Source organism: Camelus ferus, chromosome 2 (genome assembly GCF_009834535.1).
Source record: "Camelus ferus isolate YT-003-E chromosome 2, BCGSAC_Cfer_1.0, whole genome shotgun sequence".
NCBI classification, from domain to species: Eukaryota; Metazoa; Chordata; class Mammalia; order Artiodactyla; family Camelidae; genus Camelus; species Camelus ferus.
Genome location: NC_045697.1, coordinates 77,250,145 through 77,274,070, shown reverse-complemented (window position 1 = coordinate 77,274,070; position 23,926 = coordinate 77,250,145). Strand labels below are relative to the sequence as shown.

General features: G+C 38.7%; 1 protein-coding gene across 6 annotated transcripts in view; it reads right to left on the bottom strand.

Moving 5' to 3' along the window:
- The window catches only part of MCUB (mitochondrial calcium uniporter dominant negative subunit beta), an 82,873-nt gene that overhangs the window by 6,575 nt on the left and 52,372 nt on the right, over window positions 1–23,926 (bottom strand). For 3 of the 6 annotated variants that reach the window (XM_032461680.1, XM_032461696.1, XM_032461704.1), the window contains 4 exons: window positions 19,383–19,464; window positions 11,620–11,695; window positions 10,957–11,127; window positions 6,438–6,542 (listed from right to left, as the gene is read on the bottom strand). In XM_032461680.1, the coding sequence (XP_032317571.1) occupies window positions 6,438–6,542; window positions 10,957–11,127; window positions 11,620–11,695; window positions 19,383–19,464 (434 nt within the window). The remainder of the gene's footprint in view (window positions 1–6,437; window positions 6,543–10,956; window positions 11,128–11,619; window positions 11,696–19,382; window positions 19,465–23,926) is intronic. The other 3 variants (XM_032461708.1, XM_032461715.1, XM_032461688.1) reach the window with 2 other exon arrangements.

Sequence of the window (23,926 nt, the reverse complement as noted above, 5' to 3'; positions counted from 1 at the left end):
CAAAAAATTGGCAGATCTAAACAGGTATTTCTCCAAAGAAGACATACAGATGGCTATCAGACACATGAAAAGATGCTCAACATCACTATTAGAGAAATGCAAATCAAAACAATGACATACCACCTCACACCTGTCAGACTGGCTGTCATTAAAAAGTTTACAAATAACAAATGTTGGCAAGGATGTAGAGAAAAGGGAAACCTTTTACACTATTAACAGGAATGTAAATCAGTGCAGCCACTATAGAAAACAGTATGGAGGTTCCTCAAAAAACTAGAAATTGGACTACTGTATGATCCAGCAATCCCACTCCTGGTATTGATGACCCCTGCCTGAATTTGGCTGCCAAATAATGATTTTTCAACTATAGCAGCCCTCCCATATGTACCAGTCAGTACTTGGCTTTCTAACTATACACATGGACCTTCCCTTATTTACTGATTTATTGATCTCATCATCTATTTATTAAGGCATAGAATCAAGTATTACTTCCTCTCACCCCCAGTAGTCTATGATCACAGCTTACTGGGAGGAGAAACCTCTGGAGCCAATCCTGGCAGGAACACTTAAACTATAATTGATGAATTGTTGAAGGCTCAGTGCTGACTAGCTTGAGAAATAAAAACTCCCACACATTCATGAGTTTTACCTCCAGGAATCCCATCTGGTTCTCACAGTGAAGGTCAGAGAATCAGAAAAATACCTCCCTGTTTCCAGCAGAGAAAGGAGGAATATAACCATTTTTAAATAGCCCTGAGCATTACTTTATCCATACCAAGGAAATGCCAGTTGACCCCTGAACAATGTGGGTGTTATGGGCACCAACCCACCACACACTTGAAAATCCACATATAACCTTCTAGTTGGCCCTCTATCCACGGTTCCAACAACTCAACCAACCGTGGATCATGTAGTGCTGCAGTGTTTATTGAAAAAAAAATCAGCATGTTAAGTGGACCCATGCAGTTCAAACCTATGTTCAAGGGCCAACTGTACTTTACCAGAGCTTAATTTGGCCTGGAGGAAGGACAATTAGCCAACTCCAGACCCCTCTAGCCTTCCCGGCTCATATAGGGGAGGGAGAATAAGGCTAAGAAGCTTTTCTGAAGGTTAAAGTATAGGAATCCTGGCCCAATAAAAGCCATGAGATTTAACCATAAGATTACAGAATGCTTTTCCTCCCTAATACCTTAACACCACATCCATAGGGCTCCAGTTCTGTGCAAGACACAGACTCTATTTAAGAAAGGATTTCTAGGGAAACTCAAACACAGCAGGGAAGAGAAAAACAGGGACATTAGAAGAAACTGAAGCCTCTGATACCTACAGCTACAGCACACAGTAAACAGCCAGACTCCTGGCCAGATACACATAAAACCTCACAATGAAGATCTACTTGCTTCAGTTTCTATTTTTAATACATCATGTCCACCTTTCAACAAAAAATGACAAGGCAGGTAAAAGGCAAGAAAAAACAGTCTGACCAGACAAAGCAAGCATCAGAACCAGAATCTGACATGGCAGAGATTTTAGAATTCAGACCAAAAAATTAAGACAAATATGATTAACACGGTAAAGGCTGTGATGGAAAAAGTAGATAATATGGATGAACAGATGAGTAATGTAAACAGAGAGATGGAAATTCTAGAAAAGAATCAAGAAGAATTGCCAGAAGCCAAAAACATTGTAATAGAAATGAAGAATGCCTTTGATGGGCTCATTTGATGGGCTCATCAGTAAACAACACACAGGGGAGGAAAGAATCAGTGAGTTTAAGGATACGTCTATAGAAACCTGCCAAACTGGAAGGCAAAGAGAAAGGAAAAAAGAAACTGAACATCCAAGAACTATACAACAGTTACAAAAGGTATAAAATGCCTAATGGGAATACCAGATGGAGAAGAGAGAGGAACAGAAGAGACACCTGAAGTAATGATGGCTGAGAACTTTCCAAAAGTATACTGCAACCGGTGAAATGATAGCTTGAGACGAAAAGGAAAACTCTCTCTAAAAAAGAAAAGACTTCTGGTTTCTGGTCTGACATATAAGGAGCTTGGAAGTCATCACTCCATCCTAACAACAGGTAAAAAGCTGAACAAACTGAAAATCAATACTCTTCTTAGATACGTGAGAAAACCAAGGTCACAGGGCAAATGGCTGCACACAAAACTGAAGAGACTGATGTACAGAGAATTACAACTTACCAGAGCAGGAACCCTTGAGCAGAAACCTTCACAGAACCAGTGAACTGTAACTGACAAGCTACTGGAGGTTTGGTGTGGACAACTCTGAGTTAAAAAATCCAGTGGGACACAGCTTTAGGGGCACATGCCCATTCTTTTGGGAGTTTTACCCCCAAGAGTTCTACCAGGTTCTCCTAACAAAGACGAGAGAAAAATACCCTGTCCTTCTAGTACAGGGAGGAGAAAACTACCATTTTGAAATACACCAGAGCATTTCGTTCTTAACAAGGCTGCCCTCAAGAGAAACGATTTTATAAAGATCTAATCTGTTCTTAGAAACAATAATTAGTACATATATGTAAACTTACAAATGTATACTGTATACATGTATTTACATGCAATATAATGTGTATGTGCAGTCATACTGTAGTAATTGTACATAATAAAACTGAAAAAGGAAAAAAAAGAGAGAGAAATGATTTTACCAGAGCCTACCTTAATAGATTCTAAAGGAATCTAATCTTGTCAGTTAGGCATATATTAAGCAATATATAATCTAACAACAAGTGTCAAAATATAAAAGGCAACTGTATAGAGAAAGAAATGAATCCAGTAAAGCTGGAAGCTTCAAAACCTCTCTATCGGAGAGATTCAGCCAGCAAAAAAAATCAGTAAGGACATAGCTGAACTATACAGTACCATCAATCAACTGGGTAGAACTGATGTCTATAGACAGCTCAATCCAAGAACAGCAGGACACACATTCTTCTCAAGCTCACATGGAATATTCACCAGGATAGACCTCATTTAGGCCATAAGGCCCACCCAAATAAATGCCAAAGAACAGAAATCATACAATGTATGCTCTCAGACCACAACAAAATTAAAAGTGGAAATAACAAAAGATAGCTGGAAAATCCAAAGTATTTGCAGAGATTAAACAATATACCTCTAAATAACACATGGTTCAAGGAAGAAATCAAGATTAATTAAACACTATTTTGAATTAAATGAAAATGAAAACATAACTTATCAAAATTTGTGGGATGCAACAAAGAGCATTTGAAGAGAAATTTATAGCATTGAATGCATACATTAGAAAAGAAGAAACATCTAAAATCAAAAATCTGACTTTCCACCTTAGGAAACTGGAAAAAGAAAAGCAAATTAAATTCCAAGTAAACAGACAAAAAGAAATAATAAAAATTAGAACAGAAATCAATGGAATTGATTAATTCCTAGCCAGGCTTACTAAGAAAAAAAAGATAAATTACTAATATGAAATGAAAGACAGACCCCACGGACATTAAAGGAATACTATGAATAACTCTATGCCTGCAAATTTGATGACCTAGATTAAATGGACCAATTCTTTGAAAGGTACACTTTGTCAAAACACATGCAAGAAAAAACAATCTGAATAGGCTTATATCTATTTTAAAAATTGAATCAATAATTAATAACCTTCTAAAATGGAAACCACCAGGCCCAGATGGGTTCACTGGTGAATCCTACTCAAAATTTAAGGAAGAAATTATACCAATTCTCCACAGTCTCTTCCAGAATATTAGAAGCAGAGGAAATATTTCCTAAGTCACTCATGAGAAAAGAATTACCCGAACACCAACGCCAGAGAAAAACATTACAAGAAAAAAAAAATTATAGACCACTATCTCTCGAGTATGAATACAAAAATCCTTAACAAAATATTAGCAAACTGAACCCAATAATGTATAAAAAGAATTATACATCATGACCAAGTAGGATTTACACAGGATGGCTGGCTCAACATTTGAAAATCAGTTAATGCCATCCATCACATCAACAGGCTAGAGAAGAAGAATCATATGATCTTATCAATAGATGCATAAAAACATTTGATGAAGTCCAGTACCCACAAATGATGAAAACCATCAGCAAACCAGGAATAGAGGAACTTCCTCAACTTGGTAAAAACATCTAACATAATATTTAATAAGAAACTTGAAGCTTTCCTGCTAAGACCATGAAAAGGGAAAGGAGCATCCTCTCACCACTCTTCAAAACCATGCTGCAAGTCCTAGCTAATGCAGTAAGAAAAGGAAATAAAAGATAATATATTGTGAAGGAAGAAATAAAATTGTCTTTGCTCGCAGATGACATAATCATCTATATAGAAAATCAGAAAGAAATGACCAAAAAAAAAAAAAAAAACCAACCAACTCTCGGAACTAATAAGCAATTATAGCAAGGTTGCAAGATACAAGGTTAATATATAAAAGTTAATAGCTTTATTGTATACCAGCTATGAACAAATGGAATTTGAAATTAAAAACACATTACTATTTACATTAGCACCTAAAAAATTTAAACACTTAGGCATAAATCTAACAAAATATGTACACAATCTCTATGAGGAAAACTACAAAACTCTAATAAAAGATATCAAAGAACTAAGTAGAGCTTTCCTTGTTCATGGATAAAAAGACTCAATATTGTCAAGACATCTTTTCTTCCCAACTTTATCTATAGATTCAACACAATCTCAATCAAGATCCCGGCAATACTTTGTGGATGTCAACAAACTGAGTCTAAAGTTTATATGGACAATCAAAAGACTCAGAATAGCTAACTCAGTATTGAAGAGTGAAGTCAGAAGACTGACACCACTCAACTTCAATGCTTACTATAAAGCTACAGTGTCAAGACAGTGTGGTAAAGAACAGACAGATCAATGGAACAGAAGAGAGAGCCCAGAAATAGATCCATATAAATACAGTTGACAGAGCAAAGGCATATAGTGCAGCAAAGACAGTCTTTTCAACAAATGGTGTTGGAAGAACTGAACATTCAAATGCAAAAACAGGAATCTAGACTCAGACTTTACACCCTTCACAAAAATTAACTCAAAATGGATCGACTTAAATGTAAAATGCAAAACTATAAAACTGTTTATAACAGGAGTAAACACAAAACAGAAACAGACTCATAGACATAGAATACAGACTTGTGGTTGCCAAGGGGGCGGGGGGTGGGAAGGGACAGACTGGGATTTCAAAATGTAGAATAGATAAACAAGATTATACTGTATAGCACAGGGAAATATATACAAGATCTTGCGGTAGCTCACAGCAAAAGAGAATGTGACAATGAATATATGTATGTTCATGTATAACTGAAAAATTGTGCTCTACACTGGAATTTGACACAACATTGTAAAATGACTATAACTCAATAAAAAAATGGTAAAAAAAAAAAAAAAGATAGCATAGGAGAAATGACTTTAGACATGGCGATGACTTTTTAGATACAACACCAAAAGCACAATCCATGAAAGAAATAATTGATAAGCTAGACTTCATTAAAATTAAAAACCTCTGCTCTGCAAAAGATAATGCCAACCAAATAAGAAAACAAGCCACGGACTGGGAGAGGTTAGGGGTAGGTAGGAATGAGGCAGCAGAGCAGAGAGGATTTTGGGGCCGTGGAAGTACTCTTTATGAAACTACAATGGTAACAATATGTCATTATATGTTTATCAAAACCCATAAAAAGTACGACACCAAGAGCGAAACCTAATGTAAACTGTGGACTTTGAGTGATGATGATCTGTCAATGTAGGGTCATGGATTATAGCAAATGTTCCACCCTGGGGCTTGACAGTGGGGGAGGCTTTGGGAAAGCGGCAGGCGTATGGGAACTCTGTACTCTGCTCAGTCTTGCTGTGAACCTAAAACTGCCCTGAAAGCAGTCTACTTAAAAAAAAAGAAGAAAAAAGAAACAAAAGAGTTAACAGCCATACAAGAGTACACACTTGAGTTCATGATTTTCAGGTCCACTTCTTCTTAACCCAGTAATGTCAGATTAAGCATTCAAGATGCTAAAATGAAGTCTTAAAATTTGTCTAAAAAGGATACACGAGACTAAAATCCCTGATGAGGGGAGGGCATAGCTCAAGTGGGAGAGTGCATGCTTAGCATGCATGAGGTCCTGGCTTCAATCCCCAGCACCTCCTCTGAAAATAAACAAACAAACCTAATTCCCTACCCCCTCAACAAGAAATTAAAAAAAACCCTAAAGATTAAAAAAAAAAAAAAAATCCCTGATAGACAACTTCTACTGATTATTTACACCCTTGCCGGAAAAGTTTAACCTCTGGTTCTTCAGAGCCCTCTTGGTCATTTGGCTAGCTAAAAAGATTCTCAAGATAAGCTGGCTGCCTGAAAAAGGCCCAGGGCTAAAGGGAGGTATTAAGATAGTTGCTGCGTCTCTTACCTTTCTTGGGGCACTGCACATCATATGTTATTTTATTAATGACAAGTTTAAAATCATTCATTAGCAAAACTTCCATCAAGGTTGAAGCTGCAATTTCACTGCCATCTGAAAATGAAAAAATATGTCCTTGTTTTAGAACAGTAAGAACCTTTTCCCAGCGTATAGAAACGTACTTACTAATCCAGGTCTTTACAGTACAGTAGTGGACACTGGCCTTTGGGAGGGGGTCCCCAATACTGCTCCCACTGGGAGGCATCTTTCCTTGTTGCTCCACTGCTCACGACACTAGACCAAGGAGAACAGGCATGTGCTCTCTCTCCCACTCTGTCAGCTGGGCTGGGATCCAGACTGATGCCTCTGGCGAGACCCTAACTGCAGACAGTTATGCACAAATTCCGGGGAGGTGGGAACTCTTCACAGCAAGGCCAGAGCAGTGGAGGTGGCAGCTGGTGGTGGGAGGGGGTCAGCAGCAAAGCCCATCAGGCCATCCCAGGCTAACCTCTTTACTCCACTCCTCCTTCAGCTCCTGCCCTCTTCTGAGTACCAGACCCTTCTGTCAGTTCCAACCAGAGAGCCTGCTGACATCCCCCTGCTTAGCCAGAGTCCATGTCTGATTGGTATGTGAAGGCATACAGGCAGGAGTAACATTTTTAAAAACCTACCTTTCTCTTATTTTTAATTACCAGAGGTGACTGATGTGTGTTAGCTAAAACCTGGAAGCCAAACAGCACCACAAACCACCACCACACAGGGCTCCCTCCTTTTCCAGCTCAGGAAAGATAAAAAGGCAAAACTGTGAGGGGGGTAGGTGGCTGGGATAGTAACGAACATAATTAAACCTACGGAGTGAATATGCCTTTGTGTGCTGTATTTTATGGAGGTGGAGAGAGGTAGGAGAGATTCTACTAATAATTACAAATACCTTAGGAACATTTCAGGAAAAAAAAAAAAACTAGGAAAATTTCAAAGTCAGTGTGCACTTTGCACAGCTTCTGATATAGCCTAGTTTTTGTTGCTGTATTTTTGAGCTTTAATATAACCCAGGTGTTAAGAAAGCAAACTCACTGAATAAGCAAAAAACTGGCATTGGTAGGGGTTTCTCCATAATTGTTCTTTCAGAACAGACTACATATACACACACTATGTATACTATACAACTATGTGATATAAAGCCCAGGGTGGGTATTTTCGCCTGGCCTGGCACGAGCTTGGCTACATGTAACCAGAGCTGTTTCAGCTACATTAATATGCATGACAGCAGGCACACTGCTAGTAAAGTCAGGAAGAACCTGGTTGCCGGCCTCCTGTCTGGCGCTTGGCAGTTCTTTTGTTCCAGAAGGCAGCAAGTCAAGTCTGCACCTGGGTCTGTTCCTAGAATTTCGCTGTTTGGGTTCCCGTTCATCAGCTGGGGTGAGATCATCTTCCCAGGAATTGCCAAATAATTCAGCCCACACTATGGGCAAAACTGTGATAAGCTTAGAACACTCTTTTGAAGCCCCAATTACATGCAGGCAAATTCCACCCACAGAGCCTCTTTTTAAGACAATCAGCAACACACCAATCGTTTTTATCTGACTTTGCAAGTGTCATTTAAAAATTTACATTTAAATGACTTCAAATCTGCTCCTTAAAATAGTACTATGAAAAGAAATCACCTGAGTATGATTTGTCAGTTGAAGTACTACATTATCCTTCACACTGTATGGGAACAGCAAGAGATTGATATGAAACACTTTTCAAGAGCTAATGATAGTGATGAATTTTTCACCTATTCTTGGGCAGATACTGATATAAACTCCAATAAAGTGTTTTCACTCAGTCTGAAGAGCCCCTTTTCTCTAAGATTTCTAGTGTTTTCCTTTGTGTTTTATGTTTCTAAGCTACTCAAATTATTTATTAGAAATAAACAGGGTACACGTCAATTTTTAACCTCTCTGATTTCATTCACTTAACCAACAGGCGGTGAGCGCATTCTCCAGGCAAGCACTGTGCTTCAGTGCCCTTCTGATTCTGGGTGTGCATCCGCCTGCTCTCAGAAGTTGAGGAAGGCAGGCCCTGCCCTGTAGGGAAGGTCCAGGGGACGTCCAGTGTTCCTGACGTCATGGATGAAGTTTTAGGACATCATGGCCATACAACTTATTGCCAAAAAGTTAATCAGTCGATCTTAGAAAGAAAAGGAAAATTTTACTTGAGCCAAATTTGAGGATTATAACCCAGGAAGAGCATCTCAGGAAGCTCTGAGAACTAATCAGCCTGTTAGAAGCCAAGGCACAGTTAGCTAAGTTTGAGACAGAGGGCTGTACATTACATGACGTCTACAGAATTCAGATCTACGCCTCATTACAAGATCTTTTAGGGAGCTGTCTTGTTGATGCTCTTATGGCCGAGCAGGTTTTCCTGCCGCTGGGAGAGGTTTGTTGGGTGAATAAGGCAGATACACAATGCACAGTGGGGACAGAAGAGGCCAAAGGGCAGAGAAATTTTTTAATGTTCAAATTTTCCTTGTCTTGATATAAAATGTATTTTTTATTTCATAAACTAAAACTTTATTCTCTGATCAGGGTTTTACCAGGAAGAAACATCCCTTCCAGTTAAATCCAGAATCCTTACAACAACCTACTTTACAAAACCTAGGGCTTTCCCTGGTGTCCCTCCCTTCCTACTTGCTCCCACCTCAGGGCCTCTGCCTGCAGAGCTCTTCTCCCACTCACCTCTTTTCTCATCTCTCCCAGGTCTGTATTCAGATGCGACCTTAGTGAGCATCTCCCTCCAACACACACACTCCCACGCAGCCCTCCCCTACTGCTCTGCTTTATTCTTCTCTGCGACACTTATCATCTAACATAGTATATATGTCATTTCTTTCCCTTGTTTCTTTCTCCTCTTAAACATAAAAACTCCTGCTCTTATGGAGCTTGTAACTTTACTGTGCTTTGCTCTACTTCTAGTATCCAGAACAGTGCCCAGCATGTGTTAATGTAAAAGATTACACACAAACTCGATTAAACAGTCAGGAGGCCAGAGGGGGCGCCCTCACAGCCCGGGAGGATAGCAAAGCCCAATAGAAGGAGGAGGGCTCCTCTTCCCCAGCATGCTACCTACCATCCTCCCAACTGCCTTCCCCTATATAAAAGCGGTCTCCTTCCCTTGCCCTGCGATCTTCACACGTGCTATGGTTGCAGATCCTGAATACAATTCTCCACTGATCTGGAATAAACCCATCTTTGCTGGAGAAATACCCAGCAGTCCATTTATTTCAAGTCAACATTTGTTAGGTGTTCAATAAATATCTGTTGAGTTTTCTAACTTCTGTATCTATTCCTTAATTGGTCCTGCACTTGGACAGGGAAGAAGAATGTTTTATTTCCTTTTCAGAACTGTAATAGTAATCATTAACTTTTAAATAAGTTTATTCTAAGCATGTAATACTCCAATGAAGAGTGCAAACTTATTTATCTGTGTTTGTAGCCTCTGGATGCTGGGCTGGGGTAAAGAATTCTTTATTCTGTCTTAGGGGCAACAGGACCTGCTTTTATGTCCTCAGACCACAAGGACAAAAACAATATCCTAAATTTTATTGTACTTATTTATTTTTTTGTTTTTTAAATTTTTTAAAATTTAAGTGTAGTCAGTTTACAATGTGTCAATTTCTGGTGTACAGTATAATGTTTCAGTCATTCATATACATACGTTCCTTTTATTTTTCATTATAGGTTACTATAAGATATTGAATATAGTTCCCTGTGCTATACAGTATAAACTTGTTGTTTATCTATTTTATACGTAGTAGTTACTATCTGCAAATCTTAAACTCCCAATTTATCCCTTCCCTTTATCCTAAATATATCCTTCTCTATATCCTAAATATATCCTAAATTTTAAATGTCTATGTGATTAACCACCTGTTAGTATTAAAACTATATACATATTCTTCCTGAGAACTAATTCTGTCAAAAACCACACTAGACCATAATCACTTTATAACAAAGATTAATAAACTATTTGTGTATTTTATTCACTGGCTATCTAATCACTGAACTCATTTTTCATTTTCTAATTATCCAAGTTTTGCTGAAAACTAGATGCTAATGACTGTGTCATTAAAATTTTCTCAGAGGAAAATTTTGGGGCTAAGTTTATGAAATAAGTAACTAAAACATGCATTAAACTTATTCCATTTATTTTTTATTCAATAGAGTTAATTCTTTTTGACAACTTTTTTGGGGAGGGGGTGGGGGAGGTAATTAGAATTATTTATCTATTTATTTTTAGAGGAGGTACTGGGGATTGAACCCAGGACCTTGTGCATGCTAAGCATTCACTTAACCACTTGAGCTATCCCCTACCCCTTATTTATTTATTTTTTTTGTTACATTACTGATGTAGAAAAATGAAGGACTCTGAAGGCCAACCATTTATCATACAGTGAATTAAAAATCAACTTTTGAGAAAAGTAAAGAATCAAAACAAAGTTTCAGAAGAAGAAAAAAGGGCAAAATTGAAAAAAACATATATATACCTGCTGTGAAGATGGCAGCAGTTTTGATACCTTTGTCTTCATTTTGTAGGTCCTGAAGAAATGAACCAACTGTTGTTAACATTGGTTTCACTACAAACTGACAGCGCTCTTTTCTGGATGGCAAAGTAAGTGTTATCAAGGGAAGACCATGTCTATAATTAACTGTGATTTCTGTTAGAAAAAAAAAAAACGATGATAATAGAGTAATGGATAAAACTTACTTAAAAAAATTTTACAATATAGATTCTAGAAGGAAAGCCTAAATATGGAATTTATAACCCTTTGAAATCCTGTAATAATTTACATTGCTCCTATTTAGTGCCTTCATTATACTAGTTCACATATTCCCCACCATACTATAACATTTTATTAACCACATATTACACTTTAATATTTTAATTATCTGCTTAGAGTCTTCCCAGGTTAAAATGGATGGATGGTAGAAACTGCTTCTAATTCATCTGTAACTCCTTTGATCTTTGGGGTAGGAGTTTGCCAAAAGACACTGGAGATCTTATGGGAGCAGAAAAGGAAGGAACTGAACTCTGAGGGCAGGGTGTGGGAAGAACAATGCAAGAAAAGTCTCTTTTGCACGAAACACCCCTCTCACTTTATTTGGAAGAACAGAAATAGCTGAGGAATCAAAGTGATAAGAAAGCTTACCATCAGGTGGCACCACTGTACTATACAGATTTGATTGATAGTATTTCAGATTTCCACACAGTTTCACACACAAAATCTGTAAGAAAAAAAAGATTATTTTTTTCTTTCAGAAAAAGTAGGGAGGCTGAATGAAATAAATGTCTTTACCGGAAGCTTCTTTTAATGTTGTATGAGGACGAAAACTTCAGCGTCCCACGCACTCCCAGGTGAGCCCTTAGAGATGCTCACTAAACCCTTCGGTGTTGCCCCGTATGGTAGCCACGAGCCACGTGTGGCCCTTTAAAGTTAAATTAAAATTAAGTAACACGAAAAATTCCGTTTCTCACGGTCACCTTTGCCACATTTCAAGCGCTCAACAGCTCCGTGCCTAGTAGCTACCACACTGGACAGCACAGGAACAGAATCGTCCATCATCACAGAGAGCTCCACCCGGCAGCGCCACTGGGTCTAGAACACGTGAATGGCTGCCTTACCATGGAACGTTATTTTTAGGGTTTGTAGTGGTGTTTGTGTTTACAATGATCTTGGTGTGTAAGGAAGACCAAATGACACCACGGTGAGATACTGTGTGAAGAGACTGTGGTGGTAGAGAGAAAGGGAACTGAAGAACCGGTTCAGAGGCATTCAGAACTCAGAAAGAACTTGTCCCAGAGGAATTCCTACCACACTCACAACATGGTAGCTGTTTCACATTGATCCATTTTTTTTCACGTCTCACCTTGCAAAAAGTTTATTAACAGTAAGTTTGCCAGTAATTATGCAATGAAAAATTCTTTTATAAATTGTATTTTTCAAGCTTTCATTTATATAAGGGTGCCCTATTAAAATAATAAATCAGTAGTTACAAATGTGTTCACTGATATGAAAAATAAAACAAAGACACTGATTCTCATATGATGTTCCAGTATGCTCAAAATCAAAACAAGCTCATCATTCAAATGTGTATTTCTGGTATTAAACACAATAGAGGCAACTGGTTTCAACAAAATATCGCCTGTGACATCAATATAAAGTTGGTCATTTGAATTTTATTTCTAAAAATATAACTCATTACTAAAATGAGAAGGAAAAAAAGCTCATTATTTCTTAAAATAGATGATGCAACCTCAATGAGTGAAAACACGCAGGCGTTCCAGGTGCGGATGAGGGCTCTTACAGCGCTGTGTATTACTTTTAGTGAAACTGAGAAAAACGTATCCACGTGAAAATACATCAGAACTGATTCTCTACCAAAATACTTAAAAAAAATGTAATGATATAAATTGTTCTCCGTGTATGAAAGTATAATTTAAACATGTAGAGGGTAACAGTTAAAGCCCCTCCCTTTTCTTCTCCACAATCGCACAACTTTCCCAGAGATAATCACCGTAGTGGTGACTCTCCTTGACCAAACTTTAGTCGGGCTCCTCTGAGCCGGACTAAACCCCGTCCCTGTGCATGCCCTCCAGGAGCCCAGTTTTAGCAAGAATGTGGTCACATTGGTTTAGCTAGAATCCCCCATCCTCAATATCTGATCAAGTTCCTTACCCTCCGCCATTCCCCAGGTATTATCTGATCATCCCAGCCTGCCTTCAACAAGAATCCTGCTAGGTCAGCTTGGCAAAGAATCACCCCATCCTTAGTCATTTCCCATCCACTGATACCCACCCTAACTACTGCTCTTGGATATAAATCCCCACTGTTCTGTTGTCTTCAGAGGTGAGCCCAATCTCTCTCCCCTACTGCAAACTCCCACTGTAGCAGCGCCCTTGAAAAAAGCCTACCTTAAATTCCTTAATAAGTGTCAGGAGTAGTTTTTCCTGAACGGTGTGTATCCTTCCAGACTTTTCCCTATGTATTACGACCTTTACATGTGAGTTACATTTTATGCTTGAGTCTGCTAAAGACAGTTTATATAGGTACCAATGATGGTAATTCCTGATCATAAAGTATGTATTGTTTAATGTGCTGATGAAGTCTCTGCACTACTATTGAGGAAATCATTTTAGAGGCAACCACTTGACAACTAGGACATGTTGAAAGAGGGCAGAGTGGCTGGAGAGAAATACCAGAGCTCCTCACGCTCCTGCACCTAAGAGTCACCGGGAAATGACAATACTGTCCACTGGACAGACAGGGCTTGGTAAAACAGATTTCTTTTGCTGTACACCTGAAACTAACATTGTAAATCAACTACTCTTTTATGAAAATAAGAATTAAAAAAAAACCCCACAGATTCCTGGACTCCACCCCCAGAGATTTTTGATCTAATAAGTCAAAGGAAGAGGTGTGAGAATCTGCATTTTTAATAAGCCCCAGGGTTACACTGAAGTTACAGGTGTAAGGACCACTTTTGAGCAGCTGGGTTCTAGCAGACCCTCATGGCCTTCAGGACACTATTTCTAAATTTCTGCATAGAATCATTTTGAATTCCGAATTTTAGACCTGGGACAAGGGTTACTGCCTTCAAATGATACTTGGTATCAGGTCAAAAGATGACCTAGGATTTCCTTTTATCACGTATTTTTCCTAAATACAATTCTAATCACTCCACACCCTTAAAACCCTTGAGACTTCACCAGCTTACATAAAGTAGAGAGAATAGTGAGCCCCGAGTTGAAAAGACTGGGATTCTAAACTCAGTTCAGCCATTCAATAGCAGGAGGCCACAGATAAGTCACAGGACTGTGCCTTCGTTCTCTCAGGGGTTAGGTGGGGGTAACAACATCCATCTTGCGGAGCTGCTACAAGGTTAAACAAAACAAAGCACTAAGGAAGCCTAAAGATACTGTCTGTGAGCCCAGCATGCGCAGTGTGAGCCGACCCATCCTACAGCTCTATCACTTACTATTCCCTTACAGCGGGAACTCGGGCCCCAGCCCAACCAGCTGAGTGCCACTGACCAACTAAAGTGCCTTCTTCACCCACTTCTGCCTAACACCAAGCCCAGCTCAAATGCCACTTCCTCTTGAGGTTTTCCTGTGGGGCCAGGATCGTCCAGTGGGAAGAGCACAGGCTTTGCTGTCAGAACCAACACGGAAGCCCAGCTTCAAGACGTACCAGCTACTGTAATCTTTGACAGGCAGAGGAGGGTTCGGGAAGAAATGGGTTGTGAGAAAAAGAAGGGGACAAGTTTGACAGTTAAAAAAAAAAAAAAAAAGGAAGCAGGGCTATAGTTAGAAGAGGGGAAACATTAATACAGGAGAGATCTGTTTGAGCATCAAAGGAAAAGGGAGTCAAGTGTTAGTAGAAAGGAGACGTATCATAGTCACGTTTTGGGGCCAACTGACGAGATCTGATTGCTTCTAGAGCTTTGTCACATTATAGATTAAAAATATTAATAAAACAAAGATGTAATTTCCATTTAAGACGGTGTAAATGAACACCTAATGGACACCTCTGCTCCATGTTCAAAACCAACACATGGGTCTCCCTGTACCAAAAACAAGAGAGAACAATGTGATCAGCAAGGCTCAAGTAAGTGGAGAGTTGGCCAGGGTCCAGTACTGGGTCTGGCAGAAAAAGCATTCAATAGAAAGTGGTGCATCGTCTACAGCACACTTTTTCAAGTTATCACTTTCTAGCCCTGTTCACTGGTTTGGAGCCATTCTGGAACTGTCTGTAAATTGAAGGTAACTGACAGGTATATAGGCTTTGTCTAATCTGGTAGTAATCTAATTGACCCCCCCGAACCCCAAACACCATGTTTTATCTCTATCTGCAATTCAGTTTAAATTATTTTCTCCATATAAATTTGTGCTGTTTTGATTTTCCTTTTAACTGGGATATAGTATCTGCCTAGTTCCTTCATATCATGAGAGTAAAATAAGTTCTTTAATGCATGTTTATTCGTATAACTGTATGAGAATCATATTTTTACCATTTCCCCCAAATTACCTTTAAATAGTCCAGAGCAGAAGTAACAGAGTTTATTGTAAGAAATTTTAAACCATTTTTTTTTGTGTGTGTTAAAATGAGTGAAAAGCTAAACAAGATTTGGTATGTTATACTCAGTGAATTCTTAGAACATGTGAAGATCCTTGTCATGTTCAGAAGGAAGACAATGATAATGAGAAACTTAAGAGTTTGTCAAACACTTAAAGGAAACCATTCAATCTACAATTTTTTAAAGTGGTAGAAAAAAATAGAACTTTTTCAAGGAAAGTAGAAGAATAAGCAAAAGCCCTATAGAAACCAGAAAACTTAAAAAAAAAAAAAAAAGAAAAAGAAAAATATATTAAGAGCCATTGTGGAAAACTTGTTAAACAGGGAAAACAAGCATCCACAATCTCAACCTCTGACTTATTTTATGCTGGTCTTTTCGTAGATATATACGCTCATATAATCGTAGAGTTGAGAGCTGATCATTAATGTTTTATAAGCATTGACCTAACTCATTAAAAACTTCTCATAAACAAAATAATTTAAATAGTTCCACAGCCACTTATCCTACAGATAAAGATAAAACAGAATTTATTATTTACCTATTGCTGGACATTTCCATTATATACACTACTTTACAAAGTTTTTCCTTGCATGCTCATTTTAGAAAATCTATCACAGACTCTCAAAAAGATAAGTTACCAGTAGTGCCATCACCTAGAATCATCACAGTGAACACTGACGTACACCTTCCAGTTTATTTTCTATGCATATCATATTTAGTTTTTCACCATTACAACTAAATTGATTCTACACATCTTTGCACATGAATCTTTGCATTTTCTTTTCTTTAGGGTAGACTGGATCATAAAGCAGTAATAGTTTTAGGATCCTAATAATGTATTATCAAACTTCTTTGGGGAACATTTTTTTTTCATATTGTTTAACAGAACCCCAAATTATTAGGAGTTTGAACCCAAATAAGCAAATCTTAAGGTTCAGAATCGAAGGATAACAGACACAGTTGGGCATCCTTGGAGCAACCAGGCTCACCACCCCCAGACAGGCTGACCAGATGTCTTCAGTGGGACAGCCCACAGGTACCTCCTGAGCTAAACTGTCTTGGTCTTCCAGGAACCTGATCTTCTCCTTCAGTCCTTGTCTTGATGGACTCACACCACTAATTACCAGTCATTCGAACTAGAGGCCTAAGAGTTATCCTAAACAACTAATATTCCATAAAACAACTGGTAGACCATTAGTTACAAGTGAACTGTCACTGAGGCCTACTAGTTCTAATTCTTACAGAGCCCCCAACTCCATCCTCTCCCCTCTGTCTCCACCTCTGCTGCCCTAGTTCAGATCCTTACCATCTCATCTAGATCACTGTAACTGCTTCCGAACTAGCCTCTCCCACCAATCCATTCCAGGTTAAGATCTATTCCAACTTTCTAAAATCACATAAAGTCAAACTATTTCTAGATTTAAAAACCTCCATTTGTTCTCCATTGCAATGAGAAACAATACCAAAGACAACTTTCCATGAGCTGATTCTTGCCACTTCTCCAGCCTCACCTTATCATCACTAGCACTGCCCACCGCCCAACCCTCTATTTCAGATTGGCGGGGTGTAGTGCAGTGTCTTGACTGTGGCCCACTGCTGCCTGCTTCCATGTCTTTGCACTTATTCCTGTCTCTGCCTGCAAAGCCCTGCCCAGTGTACCCACCTTGCATGGCCAACTCGACTCTCTCATCTTCCCACCATAAAACCTACAGAACTCCATCTGTCCTCACCATCACCTCCTTCCATCCTACTGAAATCAAGTGACCTTCCTTTTCAAAGGCCAACCCCTCCTCAGGTGCTCGCCGTCTTATATACCTCAAAGCTTTCTCAAAATCTTAGCTTCCTCTTAATCACTGCCTCTCACACTCTACACATTCAATATATCAGCAGGCAAATATGCCCTAATCATTCTCATCTTTAAGAAGTGCAAACCTTCCATTAACCACATATCCCTTCAGTTACTGTCCTGTTCATATGTTCTCCTGAAAAGTTTGTCTACACTGGTTCAACCTCAACTCCCATTCGTGCTTTGTTTTTTAAATACTTTTTTCCTTCCAGTTTCACTGAGATACAACTGACATACAGTGCTGTGTAAGTTTAAGGTCCCGATTCACTCTTCAACACACTACCAATGAGGGGGGAGGGGCAAGACAGGGGTAACAACCTATTTTAAGAGGTACAAACTACAATGTATAAATAAGCTATAAGGATACATTATACAGCATAGGGAATATAGCCAGTATTTCATAGTAACTATAAGCAGATACTATAACCTTTAAAAAATTGTGAATCACTGTGTTGTACACCTGAAACCCATGTAATATTGTACATCAACTATACCTCAATAAAAAAAAAAAAAAACCAATATACTACCCAACAGGCTTCTATTGCTAGCCCCTCAATTCTGCAGCCAGACCGCTCCTGAGGTCCAGACCAGGACATCCAAATACTTGACTAACATCTCCCCTTACATAATCACACACGTCTGAAAGTGAGTTTATCCAGAACAAAACTCTTGATTTCCCCCTGAAACCTCCTCCTCTTCTTTCTCTGCAATAACTGATCCACCATCTCCTTGGCTGCTTAAGTCAAGCCCAGGGGTCATCTTGAGCCTGTCAATTCCATCAAGCCATCCATTCTACCTACAGTTTATCCATTTTCCTTTTTTTTTGTTTTTTTTTTGTTAACGGGGGTACTGGGGATTGAACCCAGGATCTCATGCATGCTAAGCATTTTTGTTAATGCTCTGGCTCAGGCCACCATCATCTACTGTACCAGTTTCCAAACTCAATTTGCTTCTACCTTTGGTCTGCTCCATGCTACCCTCCTCAAAGCAGCAGAGGTGATCTTAAGATGTAAACAGCATCACCACAGCCTCTGCTTAAAATTCTTCGATGGATTCCCTTCACATTTCAACAAAATAAAAGCTTATCATGACAGATGAGATGCTACATGACTTAGACACTGTTTGTCTCTTCAATCTCATCTCACTCTCCCCTTTTCCTTGCTTACCTTACTCTAGTCATCCCTCAGTTCCCAGAACATGACAAGTTTTTTTGGTCTCAGGGGCGTAACACATGTTATTCTGTCTAGAATGGTCCCTCCCACCATTTTGTATTAACTAAATGTTTTACATGCAGTATCTTATTTAATCTTCATAGCAAACATTTGAGGTACACACTATTGCTTCCTATCCTTTTTTCCATTCAAATGTATTTATCACTTAACTTATCATGAAAATTAACTCTGCACTGACAATACGAAGTCACTAGAGAGCTGGAGTTGGTAAACAAGCTGTGGGGCTAACCCAGCATGCCTCTTCCCCATTTCTTTTTTTATGTAGACTTTATTTTTTTTAATGGGTTCGAGTTGATTTACAATGTTGTGTTAATTTCTGGTGAACAGCACAGTGATTCATTTATCCATATGTGTACATTCCTTTCCGTATTATATCATGTAATTTTCATTTCTTTTTTGTGGTGGGAATAATTAAGATCTAGTCTCTCAGCAAGTTCAATGATTCTAATACTATTGTCTATATTGCTCATTTCTTTTTAGTGTAAATAATATTCCTCTGCCTGGATGTACCATAATTTATCGACTAACTTACTTGGATGCTTCCAAGTTTTGGCAGTTATGAATAAAGCTGCTACAAACATCCATGTGCAGGTTATTTCTCATATTTTAATTATCAGAATACTGGAACACAGGGAGACTAAGTAGTCTGTCTACAGTCACACAGCTAATAAGTGACACAGTCAAGCTGTTAGAAGCCCCGACTCTTTAAATTGCTTTGCTGGACTGTCACCCTGGTGGCAAAAGGAATGGGGAACTGCACCTGGCTCAGGTTACCGTGTGCTGTGCCCACACCTGCAGGGAGCAGTGGGCTCTGTCTCCAAATGAAGAGTAAGGCAGGGGTCCTAGGAAGACAGAAACAGCTGTTAAAACCAGCTCCACACTATTGAAACCCAAGTAAAGAAGGCTCCCAGGTACCAGTGATCTGAATCAGAGGGAAAAGATATTAGGTGCTTCTATTACAAACAAATATTAAGCAATTGCATTCATACAATAATGCTGAAACTAATTTATTAGTTGCAAATAATTTGTTTTTGGCCAATACACTCTAATATTTCAATGTTTTGTAACAGACTAGAGCAGGGAAAGCAAATTAGCCTAACATTTTCTCTCTGGGTTGTAATCTTTCTTTACAATTTTGCTCTCAAAAGCATTTCCTTGTTGGATGAAGAAGAGAAAGGACAGAGGGGGAGGGAGAGAGAGATGGAGGGAGAGATGGAGGGAGGGAGGGACCGAGGGGAGGAAGGAACGAAGGAACCAAGGAAGGGACACACACACACACACACACACACACACAAGAATATAATTTCAGGGGTCCTGCTGAGGTCAGTCGAGAGAACTGGCTTATATGCCAAGTGCTTATCAGAAGGGATACAAATGTGGCCTGGCTGAGACAGTGCAAGTCAACAGGTGAAAGTTATTGCTGGTTACCAGCCAAGTGCTGTAGGTACTACTCCTGTTTCTTTTCTGTTTCAGTCTTGTGTATTAACTACTCTTCTTGGTCTGCCCAGATCAAAAAGAAAAATTTATTTTAACAGCGATGACTCATGCAGTACCTGAAAGAGACTGGAGTATTAATTAAGAGAACTGCCTACTGTGTGCTACAAATGCCATTTTTGCTAGGCAGATTTAAAATATAAATCTCGAGACAAGTCAGAAGAGTTCATCAAAAGAGAGCTGCTGTATAGCCATTTGATTTTTGTTTTGTCCAGGGAAGCAAAAAGAAATCATGAAAGCTGGGAGCTCAGTGTGAGGTTCTACAGAAAATCATGATGCACCACAGGGTGGAAAACTAATGAACTCAAGGAGAAGCTTCAAAGCAAAACAGTTATGTAACTAAGGAGTTTGTGTGCTTGCTTCACACATTCCACAGAACTCCACAGTAGGTGGGGTACATCAAATACGGTTTAAAATGATTGAGATTTCTTCTTTTTTGAAGCTCATATTTTACCCATTTCCTTGTTCAATATTTCTTCTGCATTCTTATTCCATCCATGTTAAATTCTGAGCAGTGCTTTCACTGAGAGCCTGTGTGTGAGTAGTAAACCCCGTCTGTTATAAATTCGATTTCTGTCCTTTTTACTGTTGAGTTTAATCTGTTTACATTTATTGTTATCTTGAATAAATTTGGATATCTGTCTTCTTATTTTGTGTTTTCTATTTATCCTGATTTTCTTTTGCTTCCTTCTTCTTTCTTGTCTTCTAATAATTTAACTCTTTCTTTATATTACTTTCTCTCTACTGGTTTGGAAGTACACATGGTGTGGGTTTTTTTTTTTTTTCCTTCTATCCTTTCAGTGTTTGCCCTTTACATTCTGAGACATTCTTACTTAGTTTCGAGGGTAGTTTATTTTTCTACCCTACTGCTGAACAGGAACAAGGATCTTAGACAGTATCAATCACAATCACAATACCTTACTTTTTACAACTCCCAAATTGACATCTTGACTGTTTTACATAGTAATTGTCTCTTAGATTCATCTGTAAGTTTTCCAACTATTTTGCTCTCCATTTCTTCTTACATCCTGTTTTCTTATATGTTCACTTTCCTGCTTCCTGAGAAAAACTTTCAGTAAGAATCTTTTAATCGCTCAGACTTAATTTTATTGAAAATGATAGTTTACTGGATATAAACTTCCAGGTTGTTATTTCCCCTCAGAACTTTGAAGATATTCTTTTGCCTTCTGGCCTCCATTAACACATCTTGTGTAAAATTAAGATTTTCTGAAAGTTTTTTTTCTCCCTTTCTGCTTCTGGGGTTCTACAGTTTCACCATCGTGTGTCAGGTAAAGATCTAACTTCATTTTCCTACTTGGGACGCATCACATTTCTTTAAGGATTTATTCTGAGAAGGGTATGTGTGGGAAGAGGAGTGGCCCGAGGTGGGGAGTCTGCACCCGAGAGTGGCGGGAGGGCATCCCCGCAGCGGGGCAGCCGGCACCAGGGTGTCCGAGCCTCAGCCCGGCAAAGAGGGCGTCCACGTAGTGCAAGCGGGGTTCGTGTGGGGTAGCAGAGCCTGAATGGGGTGAGGAGGGCATCCCCATGGAAGGTCGGCTCAGAACCAGGTGAGGAACGTATCCGTGCAGGGGAAGGTGTGGTGGCAGAGGTGAGAGGCTGTCACACACCAGAAAACTGACCCAACAAGCAACTAGATCAAGAATAACCATATCTATTCCGTCAAAGAAGGGAGCTACACTATGGAAAGAGAGAGCACTAGAATGAACCCTGTAGTACTGGAATGAAATTGGAAGTATTGGTATGAATTCATGGTTTTTAATATGGAAAAACATAAATAAATAAAACTAACAACATGAACACAGAACTTCTAAAAAGGATGCAAATATTTAATGTATGTGTATATAAATATAAAAGATTTAAATTTATATATTTATATTTTCATATAAATAAACAAATAAAAAATAACTTTTGAGGGGACTATGGGGAATAACACTCTCAATAATGAGCGTACTGAGCAGCCAGGTCTGGGCTTCTAAATACCATTCTTATCCAAAAGGAACCAGAGCCCCCTGGAGACATGACTAATTCCAGGGCTGGGGCATGGAGAGGACAAGATGAGCTTAGAAAGCAAGGAAGTGCTCAATGAACAATGGGAGACATGTCAAAAGGGGGCACCAGTCAGCTTGCAGGGAGTCCCAGTGATCAAATCCAGGACCATCTGAGCATTAAAATCAATAATGATAGTAACAGATTATAATCCATTGAAGAAAACAGGAAACCATGAGTCCACTCTGATATAATTAAGTAAATAAGTAAGATTAAAGTGTGATAAGGAACAAGACATTTATGTAGTTTTAATATGCCTCCACACAAGATACCAAGGGAAAGACAGCAAGTGCAAAGGGAGGAAGTCTGGCAGACACCACCTTAATCAAGTGATCAAAGTGCACACTGTCAGTCATGGGGCAAACTGCCATCGCGCAGCATGAGGGACACACGCAGCACTTTCGTGGGACTCCTGACAAGGATGTTTAGTCTGAATCAAACCCCAGGGAAACACGGGACAGGCCTAAACAGAAACAGTCTACAAAATAACTGTAATCTTCTAAGGAGTCAAAATCGTTGAAAGTCAAGGAAATAATGTGATAATATTCCATATTGGAGACAAGACAGCTAAATTCAAGTGTAATTCTGAATTTTTTGCAACAGGGAATATTACTGGGAAAATTGACAAAATGTGAACAGGGTCTAAGAATTAGATAGTGGTAATGTTAGTTTTCTGATTCTGCTGGTTGTTTATGGTTAAGCTGGAGAATGTTCTTGTGTTTGAGAGGGAATGGCACCATGTCAACAACTTACTCTCAAACAGTTCAGAAACAAAACCTTACAACTTTTCTATAAATCTGCAATTATTTCAAAATAAAACAGTGCTAAAAACAGTAAGTGCAGGCAAATCTCAAAACTATCATTTATAGAGAGAACTGACAAGTTCCCCTTAACAAGGGATCAAACATTAAATAAAACTTTTTTGCATGCCAGTGGAGAACTATGGTTACTTAGGGAATTGAAATTTTTTTTTAATTAAAAATTTTATGTACCCTTTACAAGTTCGTATTCAGAAACTCTAAGACTATTGGCATTCTTGTGACATGTCAATAAAGCTTAAAAAAGAAACTATCATATTCATCCTATGACAACCCTTTCTTAGAAGAGTATTATTAAAAGACCATTGTGAAAACGTACACAAACTACTACACATGCAGAAGTCAATTATTTCAAGATTGACTCACCCAAACTCAGCACCTTCTTTCAATTTACATCCCACCCATGACCCATCTTGAGAAGTCGATCACTTACTAATCCAGTCAGGGGGCTCACATTTTCAGGACAGCATCAGTTATCTGTTAAACAAACTTACCTATACAGTCAAATTTGAATAATACTGCTTCTCCTGAATGTTAACAAATGATCAATTACTTTCAGTATTAAAGTCTAGTAGAGAATATATCACAACAACTCCACTACACTGCCTTTTAACTAAAAACACGTCACTGAGTGTGACTGAAGGAAAAAAAATCAGTTTAAAAAAATTCACTATTTTCATCCTTTCAGAGTGGCAATAGCAGCTTTTTGTGCTCCAACCTGACATTCTACATGCATTTGGAAAATGTCAAGTATCGAGAAATAGAACGTATGACCCCAAAAGAAGCCCAGCTCATTTGAAAATATAAAGATGCAGCAGCATGACTTCGAAAAGGAAACAACTATTTGACGTGGGGTGAAGGGAGACACTGACCTGCCAAGGACAACAGCAGGAACTAGCATAACTTACATAATGAATATAAATCA